The sequence below is a fragment of the Anabrus simplex genome, chromosome 3 (genome assembly GCF_040414725.1).
Source record: "Anabrus simplex isolate iqAnaSimp1 chromosome 3, ASM4041472v1, whole genome shotgun sequence".
NCBI lineage: Eukaryota > Metazoa > Arthropoda > Insecta > Orthoptera > Tettigoniidae > Anabrus > Anabrus simplex.
In genome coordinates, this window is record NC_090267.1 from 409,086,733 (window position 1) to 409,114,579 (window position 27,847).

Here is a 27,847-nt window from a genome sequence, read left to right on the forward strand (position 1 = left end):
AACTGGTTTGATAAAAGGCAGTTCAGGCTTAGGAAAGGTTATTCCACAGAAGCTCAACTTGTAGGATTCCAGCAGGAGACTCCATAGTGTCCCTCTAAAGCACTACGATCAGATTAAGAAGACCTCAGGAGCACTGGCATTGATCAAGTACTTGGTACATCATTGCAAAAGACTGCACATGCTGGTGCAAAACTACTGCAGCTGCTGTAGGGCAGGGTCTGGGCTTCAAAGGACACATGAAAGTGCCCGTATCGAGCAGCTTCTCACCGACAAGCCTCTTTAACCTTCTCACCCTAGTTACACCCCAACGAGCAAGGTTTATATCATGTCAACACCAGAAGCTTTCATTAAATCCCTGTGGAAGATAACTCCTTTGCAGGAATTCAGGCATTTGTGCTTCACGATGTTAACTTCAACCTTCCAGAATAGTTTGGCTTTTAGTAGCCATCCAGACAGCTCAGCCATCGATATCTTGATCAATACAGATCCATCACAAAGTTCATGCATCTCGTTGACTTTACCACCAACAATTTCTTCCACTGGGTTACTGATTAAGGAAGGACTTTCATAAAAAAAAAAAAAACCTCTTTCCATTGATCTTGGAAGCAATCACGAATCAAGATAGACTTTCGTCACTTTCATAATTAATAGGTACTGCAGTATATCTCTTGCATTTCTTGACTTTAGAGGATGCTGTTTTAAGGGTGCCACGCTTGGAAAAAGAAAAGAAGAGGCTTCCATATTTGGTGCCACGAGTAGATAGGTAAGTAATTGGTCAACCTTCAGTACAGTACCGCATGCTAAGATATGGCTACATACTCCAGAGGGCATGCAGCATCTGGAGGTGGCTCGCTAGCGAGTACTCTCTCAGTAACCACACATCACCTCACAACAACCCAAAACTTGTAACTGGGAGAGAATGAAACCTCCACACACAAGCACTCATTCAGAAAACAAGCATCTACCTGAGGCAGAAAGGATGACTAGACATCTGAGGAATGAAAATAAAGGAGGTTTGAATAGGAAAGAAAGAAACAGAAATTAAGAAAAATGAGCACAGACACTTCTCAAGCAACGCGGGAATACTTTGTTAGTCCGGCCCTACTCTGAGGCCAATCCAGCATGGGTAACCCTGAGCTGGCATAGCCCTCAGGATCAACGAGAGTAACAGCCCCCATACCGACATCAAGGTCCTGGTGTTCCTACCTCCCTCATTTCAGCATTAGTATCCAGAAATGCAAAACTGTTTGGCTGCAAATTCAATATTCTTTTGTTTTAAAATATTTCCATTATAATTTTATAAGAAATTTACCTACCCTGAAAAGAAAATTCTTTCGATGGTCAGGACCACACTCAAAAAGGAGCTCAAAGTGAGGTGCACCCCACTTGCGTTTGGAACAGAGCTCCACCAACAAAGATACAGGATGCTTGCCTAAAAAGAATGAAGAGAAAGAAAAAAAACATGAAATAACAATCACAGTTCAATTACCAGTAACATCAACAATGAATGGAAACTGTCCTACATAAAAGTATAAATCATTTACTGTGTGATGATAGAAAGATATACAATCAGCCTTGGTCAACACTTGTTCTCTTCCAAACCTGACAGTATTAACCCTCTAAGCACCAACATCCTTTTGAAAGCCCCTTTGGTTTTCATCTGAAAAAGGCCAACGTCCTTCCAAAAGGATGTTCAGTAAATTTTTATTATTAAAATTAACAGTCATTTCCTTTCAGAATTTCTGAATATAGTTAGTTAAAGACTTACTATTTTTGCAATAAACAGCCACGTTTATTTTCAAGGCCATTCTTTCAGTATATTAGTCCAATCAGCAAGCCTATTTATTGGAGAACTTTACTTGGCGTGGCTGTGCAAGTTGTCCGCTCTGTGTCTAGTTGCTCTCAATCTTTTACTTGTTCATTTATTGCTGTGAAAATGATTATATATCCATTGTGCTTGACAAAACGTAAGTGTGTTTGAGAGGTCTTGGAAAATATGTATGTATGTTCAGTCCGTCAGCGATTCCGCTGGTGGGATCCTCAACAGCTCTGCCATCAGCTGTCATAGATGGCCTAGGCATCACTGAAGAGGCGTACTAGGGAAATGAGGAGTGAGGTAGTTTCCCGTTGCTTTCCTCACCAAGCAAGAGTTGCTATTACATATCAGTCTGCCAAGCCCACTGAAATGCATACACTAACCGACCCTATGAGCAACATTTTCACACTATTCATAGGGACTGGCTGCATAAGGATTGGCATTACTAGCATCGCTCATACCTGTCACTTTCATACTGACAAAGCCAAGGGTAAGACAGAGACAGATTTATGAAAGTAACAAAAATGCTCTAGCCTATACCAGAAGACATAGTGCACTGTAAACACTAGGTCCTGCCAGCAAAGGCATTTGGAAAATATACTAGTACTGAATTATTATTATCATCATCATCATCATTGTTCCGGGGATTTTTGTGGATCGCAGAGGTGAACGAAGGTGCCGGGATGAATGGGTCTAACTACAGTGTCAAGAATTGAATTTAAAACTTAAACTGAAGGTTATATTTTCAAAATGTTCAAACTTAACCATTTTTACAGGTACAAGTAGCAATCATTAAACAAGATGGGAAAAAAAAAAAAAAAATCCAAGATTCAGAATCTTAACACTTTGGGCTTTAAGCCCCTAGCTTTACATTAGATGAGCTACTAGCTCAAATTAACCAAAGAGCACAAATTTATACCAGGGCAGAAGTCCCCTAATTCAAAGAGCACTTGCTCTCAACATTACAACATCTAACCTTCAAGAGGCATTCATTAATCATACAAAACTTTGAAAAAGAGCTAACAGGCTCTCAGTTTCTCAAGCCTACTCAAGGCAACATTGCATGAAAATATAATAATCTCTGGCCTTACAAGGCACTATTTTCAAATAGAAATCTCATTACACAGGGGTATCTAGTACCCAACCTACAGGGCCTTAGTGAAAAAAGAACAGGTTAAATACACGGCCTGAGTACAATTTGAATGGAGCTGAAAACTGAGCTCTAAAAAAACTTTAAGACCTATAGGGCGCTTGGCCGACGAAACAGAGGCTATTCCCAAACTACTGAGGTTGCTCACATGGAAATAACTTTAATACATTGCAGAAACGAAAGATTACAAAAACGTGGCACCTCAGACCAAAATGAAGGGGAGCTCGAGAGGGTACTTCACTCTCTAAGGCCATTACCTTGTAGAAGTTCTAGAAGCTGAAGAAGAGGCCTCCCGCCTCCTGCTTGATATACACACTCAGTCAGATGACGATCAATTGGCCAAGAGACGTGCAAAGCTGCAGTTTATAAACCCTTGGGGAAAGTTAGAGACCATTCAAGATTAAACTAGCCACACCCTCTCATGTTTATTGGTCAGTTTAAATGTTACACTCAAAATCAAAGAAGAAGAAGAAGAAGAATACAGTGATTGGTAGAAAATTAATTACAGAAATTAGGGATTTGCTAGATTCAAAACCGGCAGAAATAAAAAGAAAATATTGCCAACCCAAAAATAAATGAGCATCAATCAGTAAAAAACCTTATGAATACAAAACTTCTTTGAATTATAAGTTCTTATACCACCCACAAGGGTGCATGATCATAGTTTTTTGGTAGTGTCATCTATGATAGAATGTCCAAACTTCTTGATGAATGGAAAACAAAACAAGTAGAAATTCACACAGTTCAGGAAACTTCACAATAACAAAATTATATCAGATTTTAGTGGTGACATCTTCAGAGTAAAGTTCTAAGCAGGTATATTTTCAGTTTCACTGTTTTGCCAATAGAGGAGTTCTTTAGGCGCTGAATATGAATGCGCGGCGTTGGGGTGTACCTCCTGGTACTGACCCCCACTCCCCAAAATGTCCTTCTAGGGGTGACACAGAAGAATTTAAAAAAAATTATTTCCAGTTGAAGAAAATTTTCTAAGTTTTTTGAAGTTGATAGGTAGAAGGTAGTTTAACTCCAGCTTTAAAGTGTCTTTGTAGTCATAGAAGATTAAATACATGTGAATATTTTTGACGGCAAGTCCTGCCGCTGCTGCCGATACCCAGTTGAGGTCGCTCGGACCCCTCAAGTACCCTCAGATACACCTCTCCCGCTACTATGAGAGGGGTAGTCGTGGTGATGGATGCCGCAGATTAGAAGTATTTATACAGTCCCCAGATGAGTTGGCGGTAAGGGCACCGCACTTCAGCCTTTGCCGGGAGATGGACTCCGGCGTGCCGTTCAGAAGGAGGCCTTACTAGAGCGAAGAGGGGGCACTGAAACAGTAATATCTCGGCGACAGAAAAGTGTTGTTGGGGACTTGAAAGTACGATCATTATTGGTGATGCTGAGGGGCGGGCGGCGTGGAAGGTGCTTGTATGCCAATGGTGTGGATATGCAGGAGACGGGGGCTTCATAATGGCCACTCAGAAATGGATAGCAGGAAAACCAGAGTGAAAGATCGTACATACAGTATATATATAACAAAATAATTTGGGGCAGAAGGCCTCCCAAAAAATATAACCTTCAAACTGCTGTTAAATGTTAATAGGTAAGTTAATAATGACAACATTACACAGGTTTCACCTGAGATAGGTGAACTCTAAAGATCCTCTCCGTGGCTGGATTGCTCACCAATAATGTAACGGGAGTCAGGAAATCCAATATGATGCATGGCCCATGAAATCTGGGGGCAAACTTGCCCGCGGGAACAAAATTCCTAACCATGACTTGATCTCCGACTTTTAAATTGGTGGGCCTCCGTACACGATCATATCTTCCCTAACCTTTTCACGAGAAGCTTTCAGGTTGTGTTTAGCTTTTTTCCATAGATCTCTAATATTATCGGGATCTATTGTCTCTGGAAGGATATCATTAAGTGACCAAAGGTTAGACATCGGCGCGTTAGGAACAAATTTAAACATCAGAGAAGCTGGAGTGAACTTATGGGACTCATAAACTGCCGAATTCAAAGCGAAGGCCAACCAATGCAGGGACGTATCCCACCTGGAATGATCTTCATGATGAAAAGCGATGAGAGCTGATCTAAGATTACGATTGACCCGCTCAGCTAGAGATGATTGAGGATAATACGCTGAAGTAGTTACATGTGATATAGACAGATCAAAACAGAATTTACGGAAGAGGTTGGAGGTAAAAGCTTTAGCATTATCAGAAACTATATATTGACAAGGACCAAAAGAAGCGAAGATGGTATTTAAACAAGAAATAGTGGACCGAGCGATTGCCAGCTTAGTCGGAAATAACCAGGAAAATCTTGTGAAACCATCTACACACACCAAAATGAATTTGTTGGATTCCCCTTTGATTGGGGAAAGGGTCCGACATAGTCTATATACAGGCGCTCCATGGGGCGGGACGCTTGATGAGACGATAGTAGACCTAGCTTAGTGGACAAGAGCCAAATATTTCATCTATGAACTTGAGGGTTTGACAGTCTTATTTGCATTAGAGAAGTTCCGCCTCTATCTGGAACATGTCAAGTTCAACCTGGAAACAGATAACCAAGCCTTAAGTTGGGTCTTAGCTAGGCTGCGTCATACTGGTTGTATAGCCCGTTGGACCATCAGGATTTCTGCCGTCCAATTTGATGTTAGGCATATCAGAGGATCCGAAAATGTTGTTGCAGATGGACTAAGCCGCATGTTTGTTCATGATGTGGAGACCTCCGAACAGGAAGATAGTTCTCTTCCCACACCCATGCCTCCGGGGGTAAATGCCATTCTAACTGATGCCCCCATATTGTTTAGGGATATTGAAAAATATCAACGTGAAGATCCTGTGCTGGCCCCTATTATGGAAACCCTTTCTTCTGGGGAACATGTCGTCCCTATGTGTTGAGGAACGGGGTTTTGTGTTGCCCATCGAGGCATGACCAAAAGATGAAAGTTGTGGTTCCGGCGGTTCTTGTACCTATGATCTTCAAGTACTATCATGAGAGCCCATTAGGGGGGCATTTAGACATCTTCAAAACTCGAGAAAAGATCCGAGAGATGTTTATTTGGAAAGGTATGGATGGTGAAATTCGAGGATTGGTAAAAGCTTGTAAATCTTGCTTGCTTAGTAAGCTAATTTCAGGTCTTCAAAAGCGGCTTGTTGAGACTTTCCCCACTCAAATTTGATGCCTTTCCTACGAAGTAAGTTCAAGGGCGCCGCTTTGTTAGCGAAGTTAGGAATAAATTTCCTGAAGAAATTCACCATGCCTATGAACCTGGCAATACCTTTGATGTCCTTAGGAGGTTTGAAATCACGGATGGCCTGTGTTCTCGAATGGTCAATAGAAACACCATTGTGCGACACAATATGTCCTAGGAATGACATGGAAGGTTTAGCAAAAGCTACCTTAGATAACTTTACAGTCAACCCGGCCTTACGAAGGTGATTAAGGACCTCTTTTAGATGATCAAGGTGTTCTACAAAGGTCTCAGAAAATACGACATCATCAAGATAATGGTACAAGTATTCTAATTTGATGTCAGAGAAGACCCTATCTAGCAGTCTCGTGAGCATGGCTGCCCCCATGGGAAGCCTGAAAGGCACGCAGTTGTACTCATACAAGTTCCAATCCGTGGCAAAAGCTGTTAGATGTTTTAGTTCTTCGGCCAGAGGGATCTGATTGTACACCTGGTTAAGGTCTAAGATGGTGAAGAACTTAGCTCTCCGAAACCATGAAAAACAAGAGTGAAGGTCAGGAAGAGGCACAGATTGTAACACCAACTTCCGATTTAAAGCCCTATAGTCAATGACAGGCCTGAAGCCGCCTTGGGGTTTCGGCACCAGGAAAATGGGCGATGAATACGCCGACTTGGAAGGTGGAATAATACCATCCTTTAACATTTGGTCGGTGATCTCTTTTAGAGCCTTCATCTTAGGTGGAGACAGTCTATACGGTGGATATCTAACCGGGATCGAATCCGTAACCTCAATCTTGTATTAAAAAAGGTCAGTTACACCAAGAGTATCGGAAAATACATCCGGAAACGACTGACACAACTTAAGAATACTATCAGCCTACTCCTCAGGTAGATGTCTACGGTCTAACAACATCTCATCCTGGGTAGGCGAAACAGATGAACATGACACAAAATTACACTTAAGCAAGGGAATTTTACAGCTACTAGCAAATTTGAAAGTGCACGATTTGCTCTGAATGTTGAGCACTAGATCGGTATGAGATATGAAGTCTGCTCCTAATATTATGGGGCAAGACAAGTGCTTAGCCACAAACAATTTAACTTTCAGGGTGAATTAAGAAATCCGAATTTTGGCAAAGATAAACCCTAAAATTTCTAATGGAGAGGAATTAGTCAAAAAGCATTGAACCGAAGATGAACAATAATCAGAAAATTTACAGACAGACTTTAATTTTGAATAACATTCAGCCGAAATTATAGAACACACACTCCCAGAGTCTAATAGGGCAGTGACTGGTTCACTATTCAACTCAATTTTGAGACAAGGTACAAGTGCGGGGGTCTCCGCCGCAATCCTGAGGCATTCTTTAGGACCTTCAAATGATAAATTAGAAGGAGCTTGATCCGTACCTGAGCGTTCGCTGGGTTTAACAGGGGCTAAGCCTGGAAAAGATGAACATGCCAACTCCGCCGACGACACTAGTCATTTCCTATTATTAGAGTTTGAAGAGGTTGCACCAGAAGTTGAACAGGAGGGGGTGCTATTGGTGTTAGGGCAATTCTTGGCGATATGAGAAAATGAGCCACATTTAAAACATCCTTGTGATGACCCTGCTCCATTTTTTGTCCCACTCAATTTTATTACTGGGCACTTGTTACGCAGATGATCCGTAGACCCACAAGCATAGCATTTGCGGGTGGTGAAAGTTCGGCAAGGTGAAGGCCGAAAACTATTAGAGGATGGAGGGGGCTCCTTAGCGACTCTTAAGGTGTCGGCATACCGCACTCCTTCGGCTGATACCGCCATAGCCTCCAATTCTGCAAAAGTTTGAGGACGCGACGCGAAACACAAATAAGACCTGTAGGGCAGGGAAATCCCTTCAACAATCGTCTGCACGATTTGATCTTCAGGGAAATGGAGAGCGAAAACCCTCATGTAGAACTTAATGTCCTGGATGAATTCTGCTAGATTTATATCCAGTCACTGTACTCTGTAATAGTACCTTTGAATTAGGGAAAACATGGCTCGAGCCGGAATGAAATTAGCCAGCAGTACGGCATGGAAGTCTTCTATAGAAGATTGATCGGCTATTGCTCTGACTATTTTGTCCGAGAGGACACCTATGGCGTAAGGGTAAATAATTTGAAGGATTTGAGAAGAAGAGAGAGAAAACACTAGAGCGTGATCTTGAAATTCAACTAAGAACCTTAAAAATTAAATGACCTCATTAGTAGAATTTGTAGAAAACTTAGAAATTCCCCTAAGCAACATAGCCAAAGGATGAGGCAAACTACTGAACCCAGGTAACATAATAGGTAACGGCCTAGGGGGCGAAGAAGCTTCAGACACAGCATTATTTAACACATGGGTGACGGGCCCCGAGAAATCTCGTAGTACGCTCGCCAGCGGTAGGTGACGGGCCCCGAGAAATCTCGGTTTTATTCACAACATTGTTTTCGGTCTTCCTGTGACATCTCTTGACCATATCTTGAACTATTACGGACGTGCACATTGAGTAGAATAAATCGTAGATGTATTTCCGCCACTTTTCTTTTATTCACGGCCTTTTTTATTCTTTGATTTCGTTTCGAAACGTCGACTTTCTTTCTGCCGGTTCAGTCAATGACAAGATGGAGCGCCCGCGGAATACGGTGTTAGCTGACGACGATATTTTAGAAGAATTACATACCGATGGTCGTTCAAATGGAAATAGTCTAATGAATTAGTGGAAACTAAATGTGAGAGTGATAGTGGAAGTGATATTCAAGCCTCTACATTCCGTAATTTACCTAGTGTACTTATTTATTCAAGTGATTCTGACGACGACAACGATGTAAACATTAATGATGTGTTAGGAATTGACGCTGAAGATTGTTTTGTAAAGGCAGATCCACTACTACTAGGGGCATTGGAGAGTACCCATACCAACTTTAAAGATAAAATATTGACTGGTTTAATATCTATGTACATTTTTATAATCAAGTGCACCCTAGTATGCTTAGGAGAAAAATGTCCGGTCCACAGGGTATGTGACAAGCTCAAGCATCCGGTCAGCAATGTGTTAAAAAGAACGGTGGAATGGATGTACAACGATCAGGCTCATTTTCTAATGGGGCAGATGTTTGTTGAACTGCTACAGACTTCCTGCTTTCTTCGCCCTTGGAAGAATCCTCCTCACTTACGATGTTTACCACCGTGGGTTGGTCGGTTTTGGGAGCAGCAGCCCCAATTAACAATTGAAGAACTTTATTAGACATTTCAGACAGGTGTTTAACAAGGTTACTAGCCTCCTTGGCATGGTCTTCTTTTAGTTTGAGGGGCAATAGGTCCCTAACCCTATTATAAAAATGGAACAATCTACCCTGTACTCTTTTAAATTGGTTAGCCGAAGGATCACTCACTTCAAAAAACTAACTACAGATGCTAGCTCAGTGGTGTTGTCTGTGATAGTGGATAGAGCCTCATCAATGTATTTTTCCCCCAAAGTGGGGATACTAATAGGTTAGGTTAATGACTCTTTGAGCTTGGTGGTATCTGCCACAACCATGCCTCCAGATTGAACATTCCTAATAAGTAATTCGTAAATTAATTCCTTCTTGCGCAAGTAGACGGGATGGAGGACTTCCCGAGGGCTGGACATGATGAAAGAAAAATTTATAAATAAAAAATAAAAATAAAAATCCAGCGACTGAGAAAATTCTTAGAGTTCGAAACTGATACTATGATTAGCCGTCAAAAAGGGATTGAGACCCATTCAACCACGCTCTGCTACCACTTGTTCCGGGGATTTTTGTGGAACGCAGAGGTGAAAGAAGGTGCCGGGATGAATGGGTCTAACTACAATGTCAAGAATTGAATCTAAAACTTAAACTGAAGGTTATATTTTCAAAAATTTCAAACTTAACAATTTTTACAGGTACAAGGAGCAATCATTAAACAAGATGGGGAAAAAAAAAAAAAATCCATGATACAGATCTTAACACCTTGGGCTTTAAGCCTCTAGCTTTACATTAGCTGAGCTACCAGCTCAAATTTACCAAAGAGCACAAATTTATACCAGGGCAGAAGTCCCCTAATTCAAAGAGCACTTGCTCCCAACATTACAACATCTAGCCTTCAAGAGGCATTCATTAATCATACAAAACTTTGAAAAAGAGCTAACAGGCTCTCAGTTTCTCAAGCCTACTCAAGGCAACATTGCATGAAAATATAATAATCTCTGGCCTTACAAGGCACTATTTTCAAATAAAAATCTCATTACTAGAACCTGGATTTCCATGCAAATGCACGTTTTTAAATAAGCTGGTTATAGTTCTCAAACTTTGCAATTATTCGTTGTATGACTTAACGATTCCTAATAACCGTTCTTTTTCCGTGTATGTTTGCATGTTTTGGGCTTTTTAGGAGAAAATTCATGCATAATGCATATTTTAAATATTTTGGATTTAATAGCGAATATTTGGACGTTTAATATTGCATAATATGACTTTTCTTCCGACATTGGCGCATATTTGTTAATTTGTATGATAGTGCCTTTTTTGAATGTTGGTTTGCAGAATTCAGGACCATTTTTCCTCATTATACATATGTCTATTGCTGAGAGACAGAGAGATTGTATTCCTGGCATCCTAGGTGACAAACAAAGTTATTTTTTTACAACTTGCTTTACATCGTACCGACACAGATAGGTCTTACAGCGACAATGGGACAGGAAAAGGCTAGGAGTTGGAAGGAAGCGGCCGTGGCCTTAATTAAGGTACAGCCCCAGCATTTTCCTGGTGTAAAAATGGGAAACCATGGAAAACCTTCTTCAGGGCTGCAAACAGTGGGGCTCGAACCCACTATCTGCCCGATACTGGATACTGGCCGCACTTAAGAGATCAGTACCAAACTTAGTACATACGGTAGAGGTCCTATAATCCAATTAACCAAGCAATTTCTTATCTGTTGCTTGAGTAAACATTGACGTAAGCCGGAAGGCTCTACATCGATCTCTGTAATTCTTAGGAATAAGGTGTCCCAGTAATACACTGCTATAAACTGAATCATAAATTTTGCATTACTCATTGATGGAAGTGATCCGTTGAAATCCTTATTTTGAATTCATCAAGCTTATAAAAGGCGTATTGTGGTGAAAAAGCAAAGTACGTGAAATTTGACCTCACTTTGTCCCAAATGTCTTCATTTAAGTGTGCACCTGTCATTTCTTGTGACGTTGACAGATCATTTTTCGTGCTTAAGAATGTGCTGACAGATAAACGGATAAGCTTAAATGAAGACAATTTGGAAAAATTACGATAGTTGTACAAAGTTTCAAAAGGAACTGAATTTTGATAGTGTATATTTTTTCAGTTTATTGTGCATGTTTTGCCATTTGATAATGCATGAATGCATGCATATTTTGAGATTTGATTGTGCATGGAAATCCGGGCTCTACTCATTACACAGAGGTATCTAGTACCCAACCTACAGGCCTTAGAGAAAAAAGAACAGGTTAAATAAACGGCCCGAGTACAATTTGAATGGAGTCGAAGACTGAGCTCAAAAAAAAAAAAAAAAAAAAAAAAATTAAAACCTATAGGGTGCTTGGCCAACGAAACAGGGGCTATTCCCAAACTACTGTGGTTGCTCGGATGGAAATAATTTTAAAACATTGCAGAAACAAAAGATTACAAAAACGTGGCACCTCAGACCAAAATGAAGGGGAGCTCGAGAGGGTACTTCACTCTCTATCCCCGATTTACAGTTAAAGGTTTTATGAAGTTTTTACATTAGCCAGCAAAGAGTTACATTTCTAGAGAAGTAGGTTACATAGTTAATGATACGGACCTTTCCCTCGGGTTAAACTGCGGAGCTAGCAAGAAATGAAGTTGTTATGTGGCCATTACCTTGTAGAAGTTCTAGAAGCTGAAGAAGAGGCTGCCCGCCTCCTGCTTGACATACACTCAGTAAGATGACGATCAATTGGCCAAGAGACGTGCAAAGCCGCAGTTTATAAACCCTCGGGGAAAGTTCGAGACCATTCAAGATTAAACTAGCCACACCCTCTCATGTTTATTGGTCAGTTTAAATGTTACACTCAAAATCAAAGAAGAAGAAGAAGAAGAATACAGTGATTGGTAGAAAATTAATTACAGAAATTAGGGACTGGCTAGATTCAAAACTGGCAGAAATAAAAGGGAAATATTGCCAATCCAAAAATAAATGAGCATCAATCAGTAAAAAAAAACTTATGAATACAAAACTTCTTTGAATTATAAGTTCTTATACCACCCACCAGGGTGCATGATCATAGTTTTTTTGGTAGTGTCATCTATGAGAGAATGTCCAAACTTCTTGATGAATGGAAAACAAAACAAGTAGAAATTCACACAGTTCAGGAAACTTCACAATAACAAAATTATATCAGATTTTAGTGGTGACATCTTCAGAGTAACGTTCTAAGCAGGTATATTTTCAGTTTCACTCTTTTGCCAATAGAGGAGTTCTTTAGGCGCTGAATATGAATGCACGGCGTTGTGGTGTACCTCCCGGTACTATCATCATCATCATAATTATTACTATTATTATTATTATTATTATTATTATTATTATTTGTAGTATGTTATGTAAAAGATGTTTGTACCTTATTTAGTAAGTACTGATATATAAATGAAATGAGTGTAAATAGACTTGTATGTTTGGCTTATTTGGATACATAAATTAATTATTTTTACTACAGATTTATTTTCATCAAAAAATGAATGAAATTTTCAATAAAGCTTCATAATAGGTTGTACTATTTAATAAATATGTTCCCGATGTATAAAAAATTTTTGTTCTATTTAAATTTCATTGCCAAACTCTTGTTTTGTTTTGTTTTTAATTAATATTTTTGGGTTTTGGCAGCCAAATGTTTACTAATGATCATAAATGAATTGAGTATGGCTTTATTCGTATAGGCAATCATATCAGTAAACAGAATAATGAAAGTTTCAAGTTTCTACCTACAATATCAGCTGAACTGTGAGTGATCAAACAAAAGCTTGCAAAAAAATGTAAAGTGGCCTTGGCGCTCAGCGGTAGGAAAACTGTAATAGCACGCGGCGCTCAAAGGGTTAAGTTTGCGATGCATACGGTGTCTTTCATTTTCATATCCTCTGAGTCCCTACCCCTCTTTTGCCAATACCCTCATTCTTCAAGGGGTCTGAACTCCTCTATCTTTTCCTCTGATTAATAGTAAGAGGGACGGTTGCCCAGTTGTACTTCCCCTTAAAACAATAATCACCATCACCTACATAGTTTCATTAGGAAGTAATAGAAAGGAGAGGCAAGGGAGACAAGATGAGTATTTTAATAAATGTATGAATATACAAAAGGATAAGGAAAAGCGTATCTTCACACACACACAGCCCTCTTCCGATACATGCTCTCCCCTCATCAATTTCACTTCTTCCAGATTTATTTCTTCTGAGACCCACCTAAAGATTTTTTGCTTCTCAATGTAAGAATATACCCATGGCTTCTACCTGTTATAGGAGCAACAGAAGGTGAAACTCCAGGGGGAGGGGATCTCTAATCTTGGAGGTGTTGAGACTACAGGATCCCAAGTTCAGTCTGGCATTGTTTCAACTTAGTGCCAGGCCCCTACTTTCAACTTTCCTATATGACCTGCCTTGGTCAACTCTTGTTCACCCAGACAATATTAGGTTTGCAAGGCATACAGTGTTTTTCATTTTCATATCCTCCGAATCTCTACCCCTCTTTTGCCAATACCCTCATTCTTCGAAGGGTCTGAACTCTTCTATTTTTTCCTGTGATTAATATTAAGAGAGGATGGTTGTCCAGTTGTACTTCCCCTTAAAACAATAATCACCATCACCTTCTCAGTTTCCTTAGGAAGGTAGACATCCACACTCATGGTGAGGTTTTCCTTGATCATTTCTCTTTCTTCATGTGAAATATGTAGGATAACTACATGACAGATAAACACAAGAAAAGAAAGAGGTAAAAGGAACAAGTTTAATACAGGTTGTACAGGGAAAACTCAAAAAGTAAGTTACACTTCCAAGTTATGGCCATTTATGAAACCACCTACACATAGGCAACACGACTATAACAACATACAATGTAAGTTCACTTTTACACATAGTTCCCAAGAGACTGTAAATATTTCTCGGAACGGTCAACCAACTTTTCGATTCCGGATGCATAGAAATCGCATCCAGCGCTATGTACCCACCTGGAGACAGCTGCTTTCACCTCCTCATCATTTCGGAATCGTCAACCACTGAGATTCTTTTTCAGCTTACCGAACAGATGATAATCGCATGGCGCTAAGTCTGGACTGTATGAAGGATTGTGCCATACCTCCCACATGAATCGCTGCAGCAGTTCGGACGTTTGGCAGGCAGTGTGAGGTGTTGTGTTATCGTGCAACAAAATCACACCGGCGCTCAATTTTCCCCGCCGCATTTCTTTAATTGCTTTACACAACCGGTTCAACGTTCAACAATACGAAGCTGAATTGATTGTCGTGCCTTTCAGCATAAATTCCAATTGCACTGTACTCTCCATGTCAAAAAACACTGTCGCCAGTTGTTGGACCTCAAGGTTGGACCTTGGGCTTCTTTTGTGGTGGTGATGTGGTGTACACACATTCCATCGATGTTCTCTTTGTTTTGGGGGGTGAAGTGGTGGACCCACGTTTCATTCCCTGTGATGATTCACCGTAGAAACTCGTTGCCCTCCACAGAATACCACTGCAAAAATGCCAGTGATGATTGGAAACGTTGTCCCTTGTGAACATCGGTGAGCAGACGTGGGACCCATCTTTGACACAGTTTACAAAATCCAAGGTGCTGGTGAACAATGGAGAACACACTGCCATACGAAATGGTCAGCATGCTGGCAATTTCCTGCAGTGTTATGCGACGATTCTCTCTAACGATCCCATCCACACGGTCAACATTTGCATCGGTACGGACATTGGGGGCCTGCCTTTGTGATATTTGTCCGTGAGATGCATACGTCCGGTGTCAAATTGCTTATGCCACTTTAAAATAACTGAGCGAGAAATTGCATGCTCACCATATACAGCAGTGATTTCATGATGAATGTCCATGCAATTGAGCCGTTGAGCCCATAGAAATCTGATCGTTGCACACACCTCCAATTTGGAGTGAACATCCAGTTGACATGCCACTGAGCCTAGCCCGCTCTACACACACAACGTGATGGATTATCACGCCAACCTTCCTATCGGACGTGTCAGCAGTTACTGTAGCTTGCTTCGCATTGGTCACGGTCACAACACAAAGGATGCTCTCGCAGCGAGCTAGTGTAATTTAATTTTTGATTTGCCCTCATACAACATTAAGATAAACACAGAGGTTTACAGGTTTAATATAATGTAATGCAAAGGGAACAAACAAATTGTACAAATGTAATTTAAAGACAGGAAGCTTTGAAGAAAAGAAAATGCCACATAAAATGGGTCCATTTCTACTACTACTACTACTACTACTACTACTACTACTACTACTACTACTACTACTACTACTAACACTAACAATATGCAAGATGGGACAAAGGAGTAATATTTCTTCAAAAAGCCTTTGTCCAGCAGGTAGTATTTGCCAGGGATACGGTTATATCCTTAACAGTGGGTTCAGAAAGAAAGAAAGAAAGAAAGAAAGAATACCTCACTTGGCACAACAAGTACCCTCATCTTACTGGGGCTAATAAAGATGTTTAGTCCTGCTATGACGGCCTGGACGAACCATACTACCTGTAGCCATAAAAAGCGCAAACAAAACAAATCTGAGTATGATCCAAGGAAGCTCATCTACACTGCTAATGTTTGTAAAAGTGCATGTCCCTACAGCCTAGAAGGCTGCAGTAGTCTTGAAGTCTATAGTTGTCAGAGATTCTATGTCTCGGGACTGAACTTCAGATGTGACAACTAAAGTGCATTTACTTTCCATGTTAAAGATCTCATTCAAACACATTTTCTGAGGCGCAATAACATCATGCCGTAATGCACAATTTTTTTTTTTTTTTTTACAAGATGCTTTATGTCGCACCGACACAGGTAAGTCTTATGGCGACAGTGGGATAGAAAGTGCCAGGAGTCGGAAGGAAGTGGCCGTGTTCTTAATTAAAGTACTGCCATTTGCTTTACGTCACACCGACACAGATAGGTCTTATGGTGACGATGAGACAGGAAAGCCTAGGAATGGGAAGAAATAGGCGAGGGCCTTAATTAAGGTACAGCCCCAGCATTTGTCTAGTGTAAGAATGAGAAACCATGCAAAACCATCTTCAGGGCTGCCGACAGTGGGGTTTGAACCCACTATCTCCCGGATGCGAGCTCACAGCTGCGTGCCCCTAACCGCATGGCCAACTCGCCCGGTAAATGCACAATTAAGTGCTATGATGATTGGAATGTTGTAACAGTAGAAGGACTGTGTAGTCTTGAACTCACAGTGACAAACCTGCCTGTAGGTGGTGAGTGAGTGATTGCCTTTCTGCTCGAGGACGAGTTGTAGAGTGTCTTGAGTGATTCACATCCTATTTTGGATCTTTTGCTCACCTTAAAAACGAGAAGGAGTTTCGAAAAGGTGCCTTAAACACAGTCAACCCAACCATTACCCGATTGGACAGCCACATCACAGGATGCATTATATACGGTAAAAATTGGGCAAGAAAAATTAACCTTGTTACATGGAATGTTCAAACTCTGATAGAAACTGATAATGACACTTGACCACGTAGTTGCACAAGAATTGTGGTTAATGAATACAAAAGATTTGACAATAAAATGCTGCTCTGAGTGAACCTAAACAAGCAGGAGAGAGTCAGTTTAAGGAGCAAGATGGTGGATATACCTTCTATTGAAGTGTGAAAGAAGGAAACAAAACTCTAGTCATGGAGTTGAATTTTCAATAAAGAACAAATGTATTGATCACTTTCATGAACTCTCTTCTGGAGTAAGTGAAGGACTTATGATATTGTGCCTCGAGTTCACTAATAATCTGCAAGCTACTATGATAACCACATATGCACCAACCTTAACATTATGATGATCAGAAAGAAAACTTGTACTGTCACTTTAATGTAACAAATAAGTCTTGATCTGACAAAATTATTCTTTAAAGGTATGAGATTTCAATGTCTGGATTGGAAGAGACTCTGCACACTGAGCAGGAACCATCGGCCAAAGAGGGTTTAACTTGAATATAATTTTTTTGCTTACTAAATGTACATAGCTCAATCTCATCATCAGAAATTCAATCTTTTGTCAAAAGAATGAGTTCAAAACATTATGGCAACACCCTAGGTTAATGCACTGGCATTTAATTGATTAAATAATAGTGAGCAGCAGAATCAGCGTGATATAATAATTACAAGACCCACAGCAACTACTGCTGATTGCTGGACTGATCACCAACTGATAAGGTCTATAACAACTGCATATCTCTCAAAAAGGATAGCAACAAAAGAAACAGATGAGGTGAAAACTGAACAATGAATGCCTAAAATATGAGGAAACTAAATCAAACTTTCAGCCTCTACTCCATTCTATCTTTCAGTGTTATGACCAGAAAAATAAACAGTATTCTCATTAACTGTTATGAAATAGCCACCACCACACGAGTGTGTTTTGCAAACTTCTAAAATTCACTTCATTTACTGTTCGACCATGGCCAGTTTCTCAGTCTGCAATAGTCCTTCGGATATTCAATGTTGTACAATGCTGCATCGTACAAAGTGATATCTTAAAATTACCAAGGGCTTTTCTCAATCTCATCCTCACTTGGAGATCAATCTGGAGAATTCCCGACCATTTGAAACTGAGTCTAACCATTGTCTTAAGCGATCAATTTCCCTTGCCTTCCACTGTTATCAAATGCTGCTCCTAATCTAGAGAACCGACGCCTCTAGTAGGCGCCTCTGACCTGGGGCACAGATGCTCCTTGATACATTCTAGTGGCATTTCCTCTACTGAGGGTGCATCACCTTCCTAAGAAGTCATCTGTCCGAAGCTATTGGACTTAAGGTAGTCAGGTCATTTCCCGTCGCCCAACACTCAGTGTAAAGTCGCTTGTTGTTGGTCTACTGTATTACCATAGAAGGTAATACAGTACAGTTTAACTATACAACATATAATAAATGATGTTGATTTGGATTTTGCTTACGGTTATAACAATTACATTAATCTTCTTCTTCTTCTTCTTTTCCTACCGCTTTTCCCACACCTGTGGGGTCGCGGGTGCGATCTGTGTCGCACATGTGGATTTGGCCCTGTTTTACGGCCGGATGCCCTTCCTGACGCCAACCCTATATGGAGGGATGTTATCTATTGCGTGTTTCTGTGGTGGTTGGTAGTGTAGTGTGTTGTGTGAATATGAAGAGGAGAGTGTTGGGACGGACACAAACACCCAGTCCCTGAGCCAGAAGAATTAATCAGAAGCGATTAAAATCCCCGACCCGGCCGGGAATCGAACCCGGGACCCTCTGAACCGAAGGTCAGGACGCTGACCATTCAGCCAACGAGTCGGACTATAACAATTACATTAATGTTTAATAAAATAAATACTGTATATAGCTATCAGTGTAAAGCATATTAGTACACCACTAGTGGACTAATGAGATGAATAAGCTTACCTGCAGTCTTTGCTAGAACTTGTTGTTGCATCATTTGTTGCTGCTGCTGTTGTTGCTGCAGTAACTGCTGTTGCTGTTGTTGATGTTGCTGTTGTTGATGTAACTGCTGCTGCTGCTGCTGCTGCTGCTGAAGCAGTACTTGCTGTTGAGAATGAGGCAACACCAATCTTTGCCCTAATTCTTCTTGAGATACTAATCCTACAGAAAAAAAAGGTTATTTTAAGAATAATAATAATAACATCATCTATAAGGAGTCAACCTGAACGACTAACACAAGGCCTCTTCAGACTACACACCATTATTATTATTATTATTATTATTATTATTATTATTATTATTATTATACAGTAATAATCTGTCCTTAATCCCATTAGGCCCCAGTATGGCCAAAATCTCTTCCCTCAGTACTCAGTCATATGCCTTCTCTACATCTACGAAACATAACTGTCTGTTCCCCGTTTAGCATTTTTCAATCACCTGATCCTGACAGCCCCTCTGTGGTCTGAAACCACAATGGTTTTCATATAACTTACTCTCAACCACTGATCGCACTCTCCCTTCCAAAATGCCAGTGAACACCCTGCCTGGTATTTGATCAATGAAATATTTCTATAGTTGTTGCACTCCTTCCTGTTCCCTTGTTTACAAATAGGTGCAATTACTGCTTTAATCCAATCAAAAGGTATGAGGGTAATCCCAAAAATAAGGGTCTCCTATTTTTTTATAAATACAGAACTCTGTTCGTGTGGCTGTTGGTCACAATATTGTGAAGAGTGATTTCCGTGCTCATATATAAACCTGTGCATGGAATGCTGAGGCACTCAAACTTGGCTTGGCAGCCGCAGAGAATGGAGCTCCCATTGGATGTTACCGCTAAGTGCGAAGTGTGTGCAGTTATTCGGTTTTTGAACACAAAATGTACTAAATCGATTGAAATCCATCGCCAATTGACGGAAGTGTATGGTGAGTTGTGCATGGATGTCAAAATGTTCATAAGTGGTGTAGAGAGTTTGCAGCCAGTCAGACTGAAATTCACGACGAACAAAGGAGCGGGAGACCACCAATTTCTGTTGAGACAGTTGTGAAGGTTGAGCAAATCATGCGTGAAGATCGGCGGATCACCCTGGATGATCTCTGCACTTTGGTTCCTGAGGTTTCCCGAAGCGCCGCTCACAGAATTTTAACGGAGAAGTTGAAATACCGGACGGTGTGCGCAAGATGGGTGCCACGCATGCTGACTGAAGACCACATGTGGCAACGAGTTGATTCTTCCAGTGCATTTCTTCAATGCTTTGTAGGTGAACAGGACAACGTTTTGGACTCAATTGTCATGGGTGACGAAACCTGAGCGTTCCACTTTACACCTGAGACCAAGCAACAATCACGCCGGTGGTAGTATCAATCGTCACGAAAGCCGCGGAATTTCAAGCAAACACAGTCTGCCGGTAAAGTCATGACAACTGTGTTTTGGGATCGAAAAGGGGTATTGTTGGTCGACTTTATGCCCGCTGGGACCACAATTATTGATGACAGGTACTGTGAGACCCTGAAAAAACTCAGATGGGCAATTCAGAACCAGAGAAGAGGAATGTTGAGCAAGGGCGTAAACATCCTCCATGACAACGCTCGCCCGCACATCACCCGGCGAACCATTGCTCTCCTGCAACAGTTTCAGTGGAACATCATCACCCACCCACTCTATAGTCCTGACTTGGCACCCAGTGACTATCACCTGTTCCCTAAGTTGAGTGAACATTTGGCTGGAAAGCGATTCAGCACCAAAGACGAGGTGAAAGATGAGGTTCACAACTTCCTGAACAGCATGGCGGCAAGCTGGTATGACACGGGCATACAAAAACTGTCACAGCGTCTACAAAAATGCATTGACCGAAATGGTGATTATGTAGAAAAATAGCTAAATGTTCAAACTGTAGAATGATGTAAACCATTGTAGAAATAAACAGGAGTATGTATTTATAAAAAAAATAGGAGACCTTATTTTTGGGATTACCTTCGTACCTTACTCACATTCCATGCTAATCTTATTACTCTTGAAGCCATTTCATCCCTGCCTTGGGGGTGATACTGATTCCTCCCCGTGGTGTCCCTGGATAGGTACAGGTAACTGTGTTGCCAGTACTGAACTGAACGTCAGCTTTTGGTTGCCAGACTATCACTTGCGATCTCCTGGCTAATGGTACACGAAATGAACAATACTAGCTCTTTTCAGAGCCAATCTGCAAAGCCCTTGGGAACTGTTCTGAGAGTCCTTCAAATCAACATTGAAGGAATCAGTAGTTCTAAAAGTGATTACCTTTCCAAACTGGCATTGGAAAATAATGTTAATGTAATTTCCATTCAGGAAACTCATGCCTCTGATCAATCTCAGCTTCGTTCAAGAGGAAACATTCCTGGATACAAGTTACTGGGAGTTACTTATCGTCAGTCTTATGGAACTGCAACCTTTGTTTGAAATTCCATCGCCTGCTCTTGTTTAGTCTCAGCTAATTCTGATGTAGGCATTTTCAACATCACTACAAAAGTTAATGATGTATCAATCATAAATATTTATAAACCTCCAAGAATTCAGTGGCCTAACAGTGTTCTTCAAACAATCTCTCACCCATCCATCTATGTAGGCGATTTCAATAGTCATCATACTCTGTGGGGTTACAGATATAGTGATCAGTGTGGAGAAAACCTCACAGAGTGGGCAGAGCTTTGTAACATGCAACTGATTTTCAATCCAAAAGAGAAACGTACATTCAAGTCAGGAAGATGGGACTCTGAAACCAATCCTGACTTGTGCTTTGCTTCATGTAATCATCAGGGATCCAGCTTACCTGTGTTTTGTAAAGTTCTTATGAACTTTCCACATAGTCAACATCGACCTGTCCTTCTGTAAAATGGAATGCAGATTCCTATTATAAGATCTTCTCCACTCCCTCGTTGGAACTTTAGTAAAGCTAGTTGGGAGAGCTATTCAGCTGACCTTGACAGTACCATACGATGGATTCCTCCTGAGGTTAGTAACTACTCTAGGTTTGTGAAAGCTGTTCTAACACGTGCTAAAAGACATATTCCCCGTGGAGTGAGAAAGGACTTTATTCCAGGCTGGGATGAGGCTTGTGAAGTACTCTATGAGGATTTCCAGAGGAGGGTTGAAAAAGATGTAGCTGACGAGCTTCTTCATAAACTAGATGAAGCTAGACGAAGCAGACGGAAGAAAACCATGGATACACTGGACTTCAGACACTCAAGTACAAAAGCTTGGAGCCTTCTAAAGAAGCTAGGAAGAATACCTCACAGTCCCCAGCTGAAACAAGAGGTTTCACCTAATCATATTGCCAGTCGCATTGCCAGTTTGTCCAAATCCAAGCAAGACAAATTACACAAAAGGTTTATAAAAAACAAACTGTTTTATTTGAGAAAGCAGTACACTACTTCTTCGAACATTTCTGCTCCTTTTACTGAGCAAGATCTTTTGCTTGCCCTAAGTGAATTAAAAAATGGAAAATCCCCGGGTTTTGATGGTATACACCCAGAATTTTTGAAGCACTGTGGAAAAAAATGTAAGGAACTGGCTAGTGCAGTTTTTCACAAACATACTACGAACAAGTCAACTCCCTTCAGAGTTTAAACGAACTAAGATACTATCTATCTTAAAACCTGGTAAACCAACGGATCCTGTCGAAAGCTATAGACCAGTTGCCTTCATGAGTGTCTGCTTTAAACTCTTGGAACGGCATATCTACAATAGAATAAGTCCTCTAATTTTTAAAATCATTCCAATCGAACAGACTGGTTTTAGACCTCAACGTAGTTGTGAAGATCAGGTGCTTGCTCTGACAACACATACTGAGACAGGTTTTGAAAAGCAATTAATGAGTGGAGCAGTGTTTATTGATCTAACAGCTGCATACGATACAGTGTGGAGAGAAGGTATTGTATATAAGTTCTTTAAACTGACAAAGTGTAGTCAAATGTTCCATCTGATTAACAATATGCTTTCAAATAGAATTATCCAGGTAGTCATGCATACAAATCACAGCAAAATAAAGGTACTTAACAATGGTCCACCTCAAGGATCTAAGGATCTGTTCTCTCTCCATTACTGTTTAACCTGTATATTGCAGACATACCTGTCACGAGCTCCCGTCAATTTGCTTATGCCGACGATCTTGCAATAATTAGTCAACATATGAATGCTAATCTGATAGAGGGAACTTTAAATGTAGACTTGGATGTTCTGTGCACATACTTCAAAATGTGGTGATTGAAACCAAGCCCTAGTAAAACGGAAACCTGCTTCTTCCATTTAAATAACCGGCAAGCGAATATCACCTTGAAAGTGTCACTTAATGGAAGTCTTCTCCCTCACAATGCCAATGCCAAATATCTTGGAGTTGCTCTCAACCGAATGCTATCATACAGGAAACATCTAAACCAACCTAGCAACCAAATTAAGGTCAAGCAACAACATCATCCCCAAAGTTGTTGGCTCCACATGGGGAGCTTCTGCATCTACTTTGCGTACTTCAGCTATGGCGCTGGTGCTTTCCACAGTTGAGTACTGTTCTTCAGTTTGGATCAACAGCTCTCATGCTAAAAAGGTGGACACGGTCCTGAGTGAAACAATGCGTATCATAAGTGGCACAGTAAAATCTACTCCTCTTTTCTGGTTGCCAGTGCTCAGCCACATAGAACCTCTTAGAATTAGAAGATTGAATATCTTGGTTAGAGAATACAACAAGATATTAACCAATCCTGATCTCCCCATCCATGTGATGTTATCATCAGATTCAACCGCCTCAAATCAAGATCTCCTATTCAAACAGCACAGGAACTTGTTAGGAGGGATTTCAATCCAAAAACTGATTGGCAACAAGAGTGGAACAGTGTAGCTCTGACTCAATGGCAGACATTGTTTAATTATAAGAATCTTCCAGCTGGCTTTGATTTGCCCCGTAAGACATGGGTAGCCCTCAACAGAGTCCGTACTAACCATGGGAGATGTGGATCAATGTTGTTTAAATGGGGTATGAGTTCTTCTCCAGCCTGTGACTGTGGTGCAGTTAAGCAGACTATTGACCATATTGTCACCAAATGCATTGGAAGGGCATTCGCTGGATCCAGCCAGGACTTTGTGGTGGCTTCTGCTGAGGCCATACAATGGCTAGAGAATTTAGATCTAACTCTTTGAACCCTTTTGCTTGCATGATTGTTTTCAATGTTATAATGTGTATATCTTGTAGTTAAGTATGCTATATAATAGTTTGTGCTTACTGTTCATGTATATTTAATTTTTATATTGTTTTATGTACGTTACCATACGCTATACGCTATTATTATTATTAATATAATAATATAATAATAATAATAATAATATAATAATAATAATAATAATAATAATAATAATAATAATAATAATAATAATAATAATAATAATAATAATAATCCCTGCCTTCCCACTGTATTTCACCATTTCAGGTTTAATTTCATCAATTCCTTCTGCTTTATGCCACTGGAGTTTATTTAACATATTTTCCACTCCCTTAAGCATAATTTCACTAACATCATTGTCCTTCTCCTCACAAGCTTGGTTTTTTGCCAAATCAACTGGAATATTTACATAAAACACTATTCCTTTCTCCCTCTCTTTCTAAGACTTTTTATTACTATCCAGAGGAGTTTCCCTGCCACTTGACCTAGCCTTTCCAGGTTATTGCTGAAATCTTCCCAGGTCATTTCTGATACACCTTTTTACATTTATAGGCTGCCTTCTCTTCATCATTACACCAAGATGTTTCCTCCCATCTTTACACACAGGAATTCCTAGGCATTCCCTTGCTGTTCTTACTACAGATTACCTGTATGCCACTCATTCTCTTTCAATATCCTGAATCTGCCTAGGGTCTATTGTTCAGAACTTTTCACTAATCATATCCATGTACTGTACTTCTGTCTAATATCCTTGCCTTGTAGATTTTCTACCCTTATTTGTTTGCAGATTAGTTTCACTTTCTCTATTCATTACACAGAAAACCTTTTCATAGGAAACATCTTTTTTGAACATTTTTCAAAATATGAGGGAAAATCATGGCTTTCAGGGATGGCAATAATTTCACAATTTTATGGCTACACTGGACCACCACAGTCAATTATATAAAGGATTTTTTGATTTCTTATCAGCCCAATATTTCTTAATTCTGAGAAATGCTGCCTTCCTTTTTTCAGTTGAAAACACCCTTCCATTAGACCTGTTATTGATCTTGGCCTGTAGTCTGGTGTGTATGTCTTGAAGTATAATGTTGTTTGTTTTGCTTTTATAATCATCTATTGTTATTTGTAGTTCTTTATTATCATCCTTAATTTCTGTAATCCATTTAATCTTGGCCATGCTATTCCATAATTCTTTTTCTGTTAATTCTGATGACAGGTTTTCTGATAAGATGTCCAAAAAATGTTCAGTATTCCAAATTTTTGTTAGGTTACGTTTCCACTAGCAAGTTCTTGCAGCACTTTACTTGCACAGAGCAACTTGCTGCACCACTTGCAAGTCTAAATTCCCCAGCAAGTTAACTTGCAGCAGTTATCAATTTCTTGGACAAGAAGCTTGCAGCCAGTCTCATGCAAACAGTGTGAAGGACATTTCGTGAGCTTCCACAAGTTACTTGCACCGATAGAATCCAATCCTATTTTGTGCAAGTAGAAGGCGCAAGTTGGTAAGTAGGTGATCACATTTCACACATTTGTTCCCGTGTATATTGTAATTTAATTTAGAAAACATAATTACATTCATGTAGTCACCACACATATGCTCAAATTTATTTTTCAGAAATGGAGGAAAAATGCAAATGGTCCAGGACGGACACTAGTGAATTGATACAAAAAACTGAGAGTTTCTCAGAAATTTGGGATGTTCACAGCAGTGAATTCAGAGACAGAAGTAATCCAATGCTTTGAGCACAATTGTGGAGGACTTAAACACATCACCGAAGGAAATGCTACGAAAATGGCACAGCTTGAAAAAACAGTTTTCCCAGGTAGTGAAGAAACTTGCAAAATTAAAAAGTGGCTCCTCAGGGATACCAGTTGAGTCTCAGTGGCTGTATTTCTCAGCGATGAAATTCGTAGAGAGCTGCGTAGCAACGACTTTGGATAGAGTATGTTTCTTAGCAAAGGCAAGCCGATTTGTTTTCCTTTTGTTATTTTTTTGGATCTGAGTGCAAGGTTGTGGATCCTTTATTCTTATTACAGAATATTTATTACTGTAGTTGCTTGTTGAGTTGTCAAAATACTGTGCATTGGATTTTGGTTTGTGATTTTATGAAATTTTACGCTTGTCTTATTTTGGAGATGAAGTGAGTTTTGTTAGGGCAGGTCTCTAATTTAGTTAATGTTTTAAGTATCGCGCAACACAGCGGCATTTCGACAGAACTTTTCATAAGCCACTTGACCAAAGCAGCAGCTGACTTTCCGGATGAGAAAAATCCTGGGTACTGGGGGTTGGAACATTTTAGGCCCAGAGAGAATTAGTAACATACGACGTAAAAGGAGCCCACATGCAACAAAAGTAAAGTTGCCAAAACGTAGAAAATTTAAATAGTTGAATTAGAAAATGAAATATTTTCAAGCAATGTTTTACCATAGAGATTTGTAGTTCTTTGTCATTTACTGCAGGTACGGACTGGGCAGGCCCGTTTATTGTGAGTTTGATCTCTAGGTAAAAACAGTAAAAAAAAAAAAAATAAATTGTCAGGTAGCAAATTTTCACTTCATTCTGATCTATTATGGGCAAAATATATCATTAAGGAGAAAGATTCACGGTTCGCCAGTCTACATTTAATGATTTTTCACATTCTTAAATTTCAAGAATCCTTATTCGATTTGCACATTTAATACTGACTACCACCGCATTCATAGCACAATCACAAATTTAATGAAATATTACCCATTTATCATCAGTGCACTGTAAATTTGGCTGGTATAATTTGCACAGTTGGGCAGTGTTTTTACCAAAAATACCCCAATTATTTACTTATTGATATGATTCTCATTCTTTATTCATAAGAGTTAAGAGAGCTGCAGTACATCCCATCTGCCTATATGTTGCCATTTTGGTCGACTAGCACTGCAAGCACACGTAAACAGTATCTGCAAGTTATTTCTGTAAGTTACTTGTGAAAAACTTGTACATGTAACTTGCTTAGTTTTTTTGCATGAAGTGTAAACCCAGCAGCAAGTGTATTGCAATAATTTGCAGCAATAACTTGCACAAGTTACTTGCTAGTGTAAACCTAGCTTTAAACCTATGTGTAAGGAAATCCAAAATGTTTAAGTTGAATATTTCCACATCTCTATAAAAACCTTGTCTTCTCCACATGCCGTATAGTTTAAGTTCTCTGAGTGTGTTTTCTAATTGTTATTACATTTTTTTGTTTGTTATTGGGTTATTTTTATTAATTTGTGATAATTCCTTAGGTTCTTCACAATTCAAAAGTTTACTGAATGCTTTTGCCAAAATCTCTTATTATGTGCCATTTTTCCACCTAAATCTTTCAACATCTATGTAAGATGGGCATATTTTTTTAGTTGTCTTCCAAAAATGTTACAACAGTTTCTGGAATAAGGGCATAAACCATTATGTGTTCTCCACAAGGAATCTAATTTTTTGTCTAGTGTTTTCATCTTAAAAATAAACATCAAGAAAAATTCATATAACTTTCATGTAAAAACTCCGATATATGTTAATAGGAATAATTGACATATTAAGAATCTGATGAGATTATTATGCACGTATTATGATGTCTCTGCCAGCACTAAGAACCTGTTAAAGCCTGTCTCACTCCTTCTTTAAATATTATGGAACATTATTCTATGGCGTATCTTGGCGTAATAATGTGTGTGTGTGACTATCTAGCATATTTGGAAACTGCATCAGAATGAATTATCATCCATAATTGGGTCTTGTCGACCCAGTCAACGTGTTATTGAACTTATAATATTAGCCAGTGAATTCCTGATAG

The 27,847-nt window shown here is 39.8% G+C and overlaps 1 protein-coding gene across 4 annotated transcripts in view; it reads right to left on the reverse strand.

Annotated features, from left to right (window-relative positions):
- LOC136866438 (protein Son) overlaps positions 1-27,847 on the reverse strand; it is a 372,657-nt gene that overhangs the window by 28,704 nt on the left and 316,106 nt on the right. For 3 of the 4 annotated variants that reach the window (XM_067143378.2, XM_067143379.2, XM_067143377.2), the window contains 2 exons: positions 18,819-19,016; positions 1,317-1,432 (listed from right to left, as the gene is read on the reverse strand). In XM_067143378.2, the coding sequence (XP_066999479.2) occupies positions 1,317-1,432; positions 18,819-19,016 (314 nt within the window). Of the gene's footprint in view, positions 1-1,316; positions 1,433-18,818; positions 19,017-27,847 lie in introns of those variants that run through there. The other variant, XM_067143382.2, reaches the window with a different exon arrangement.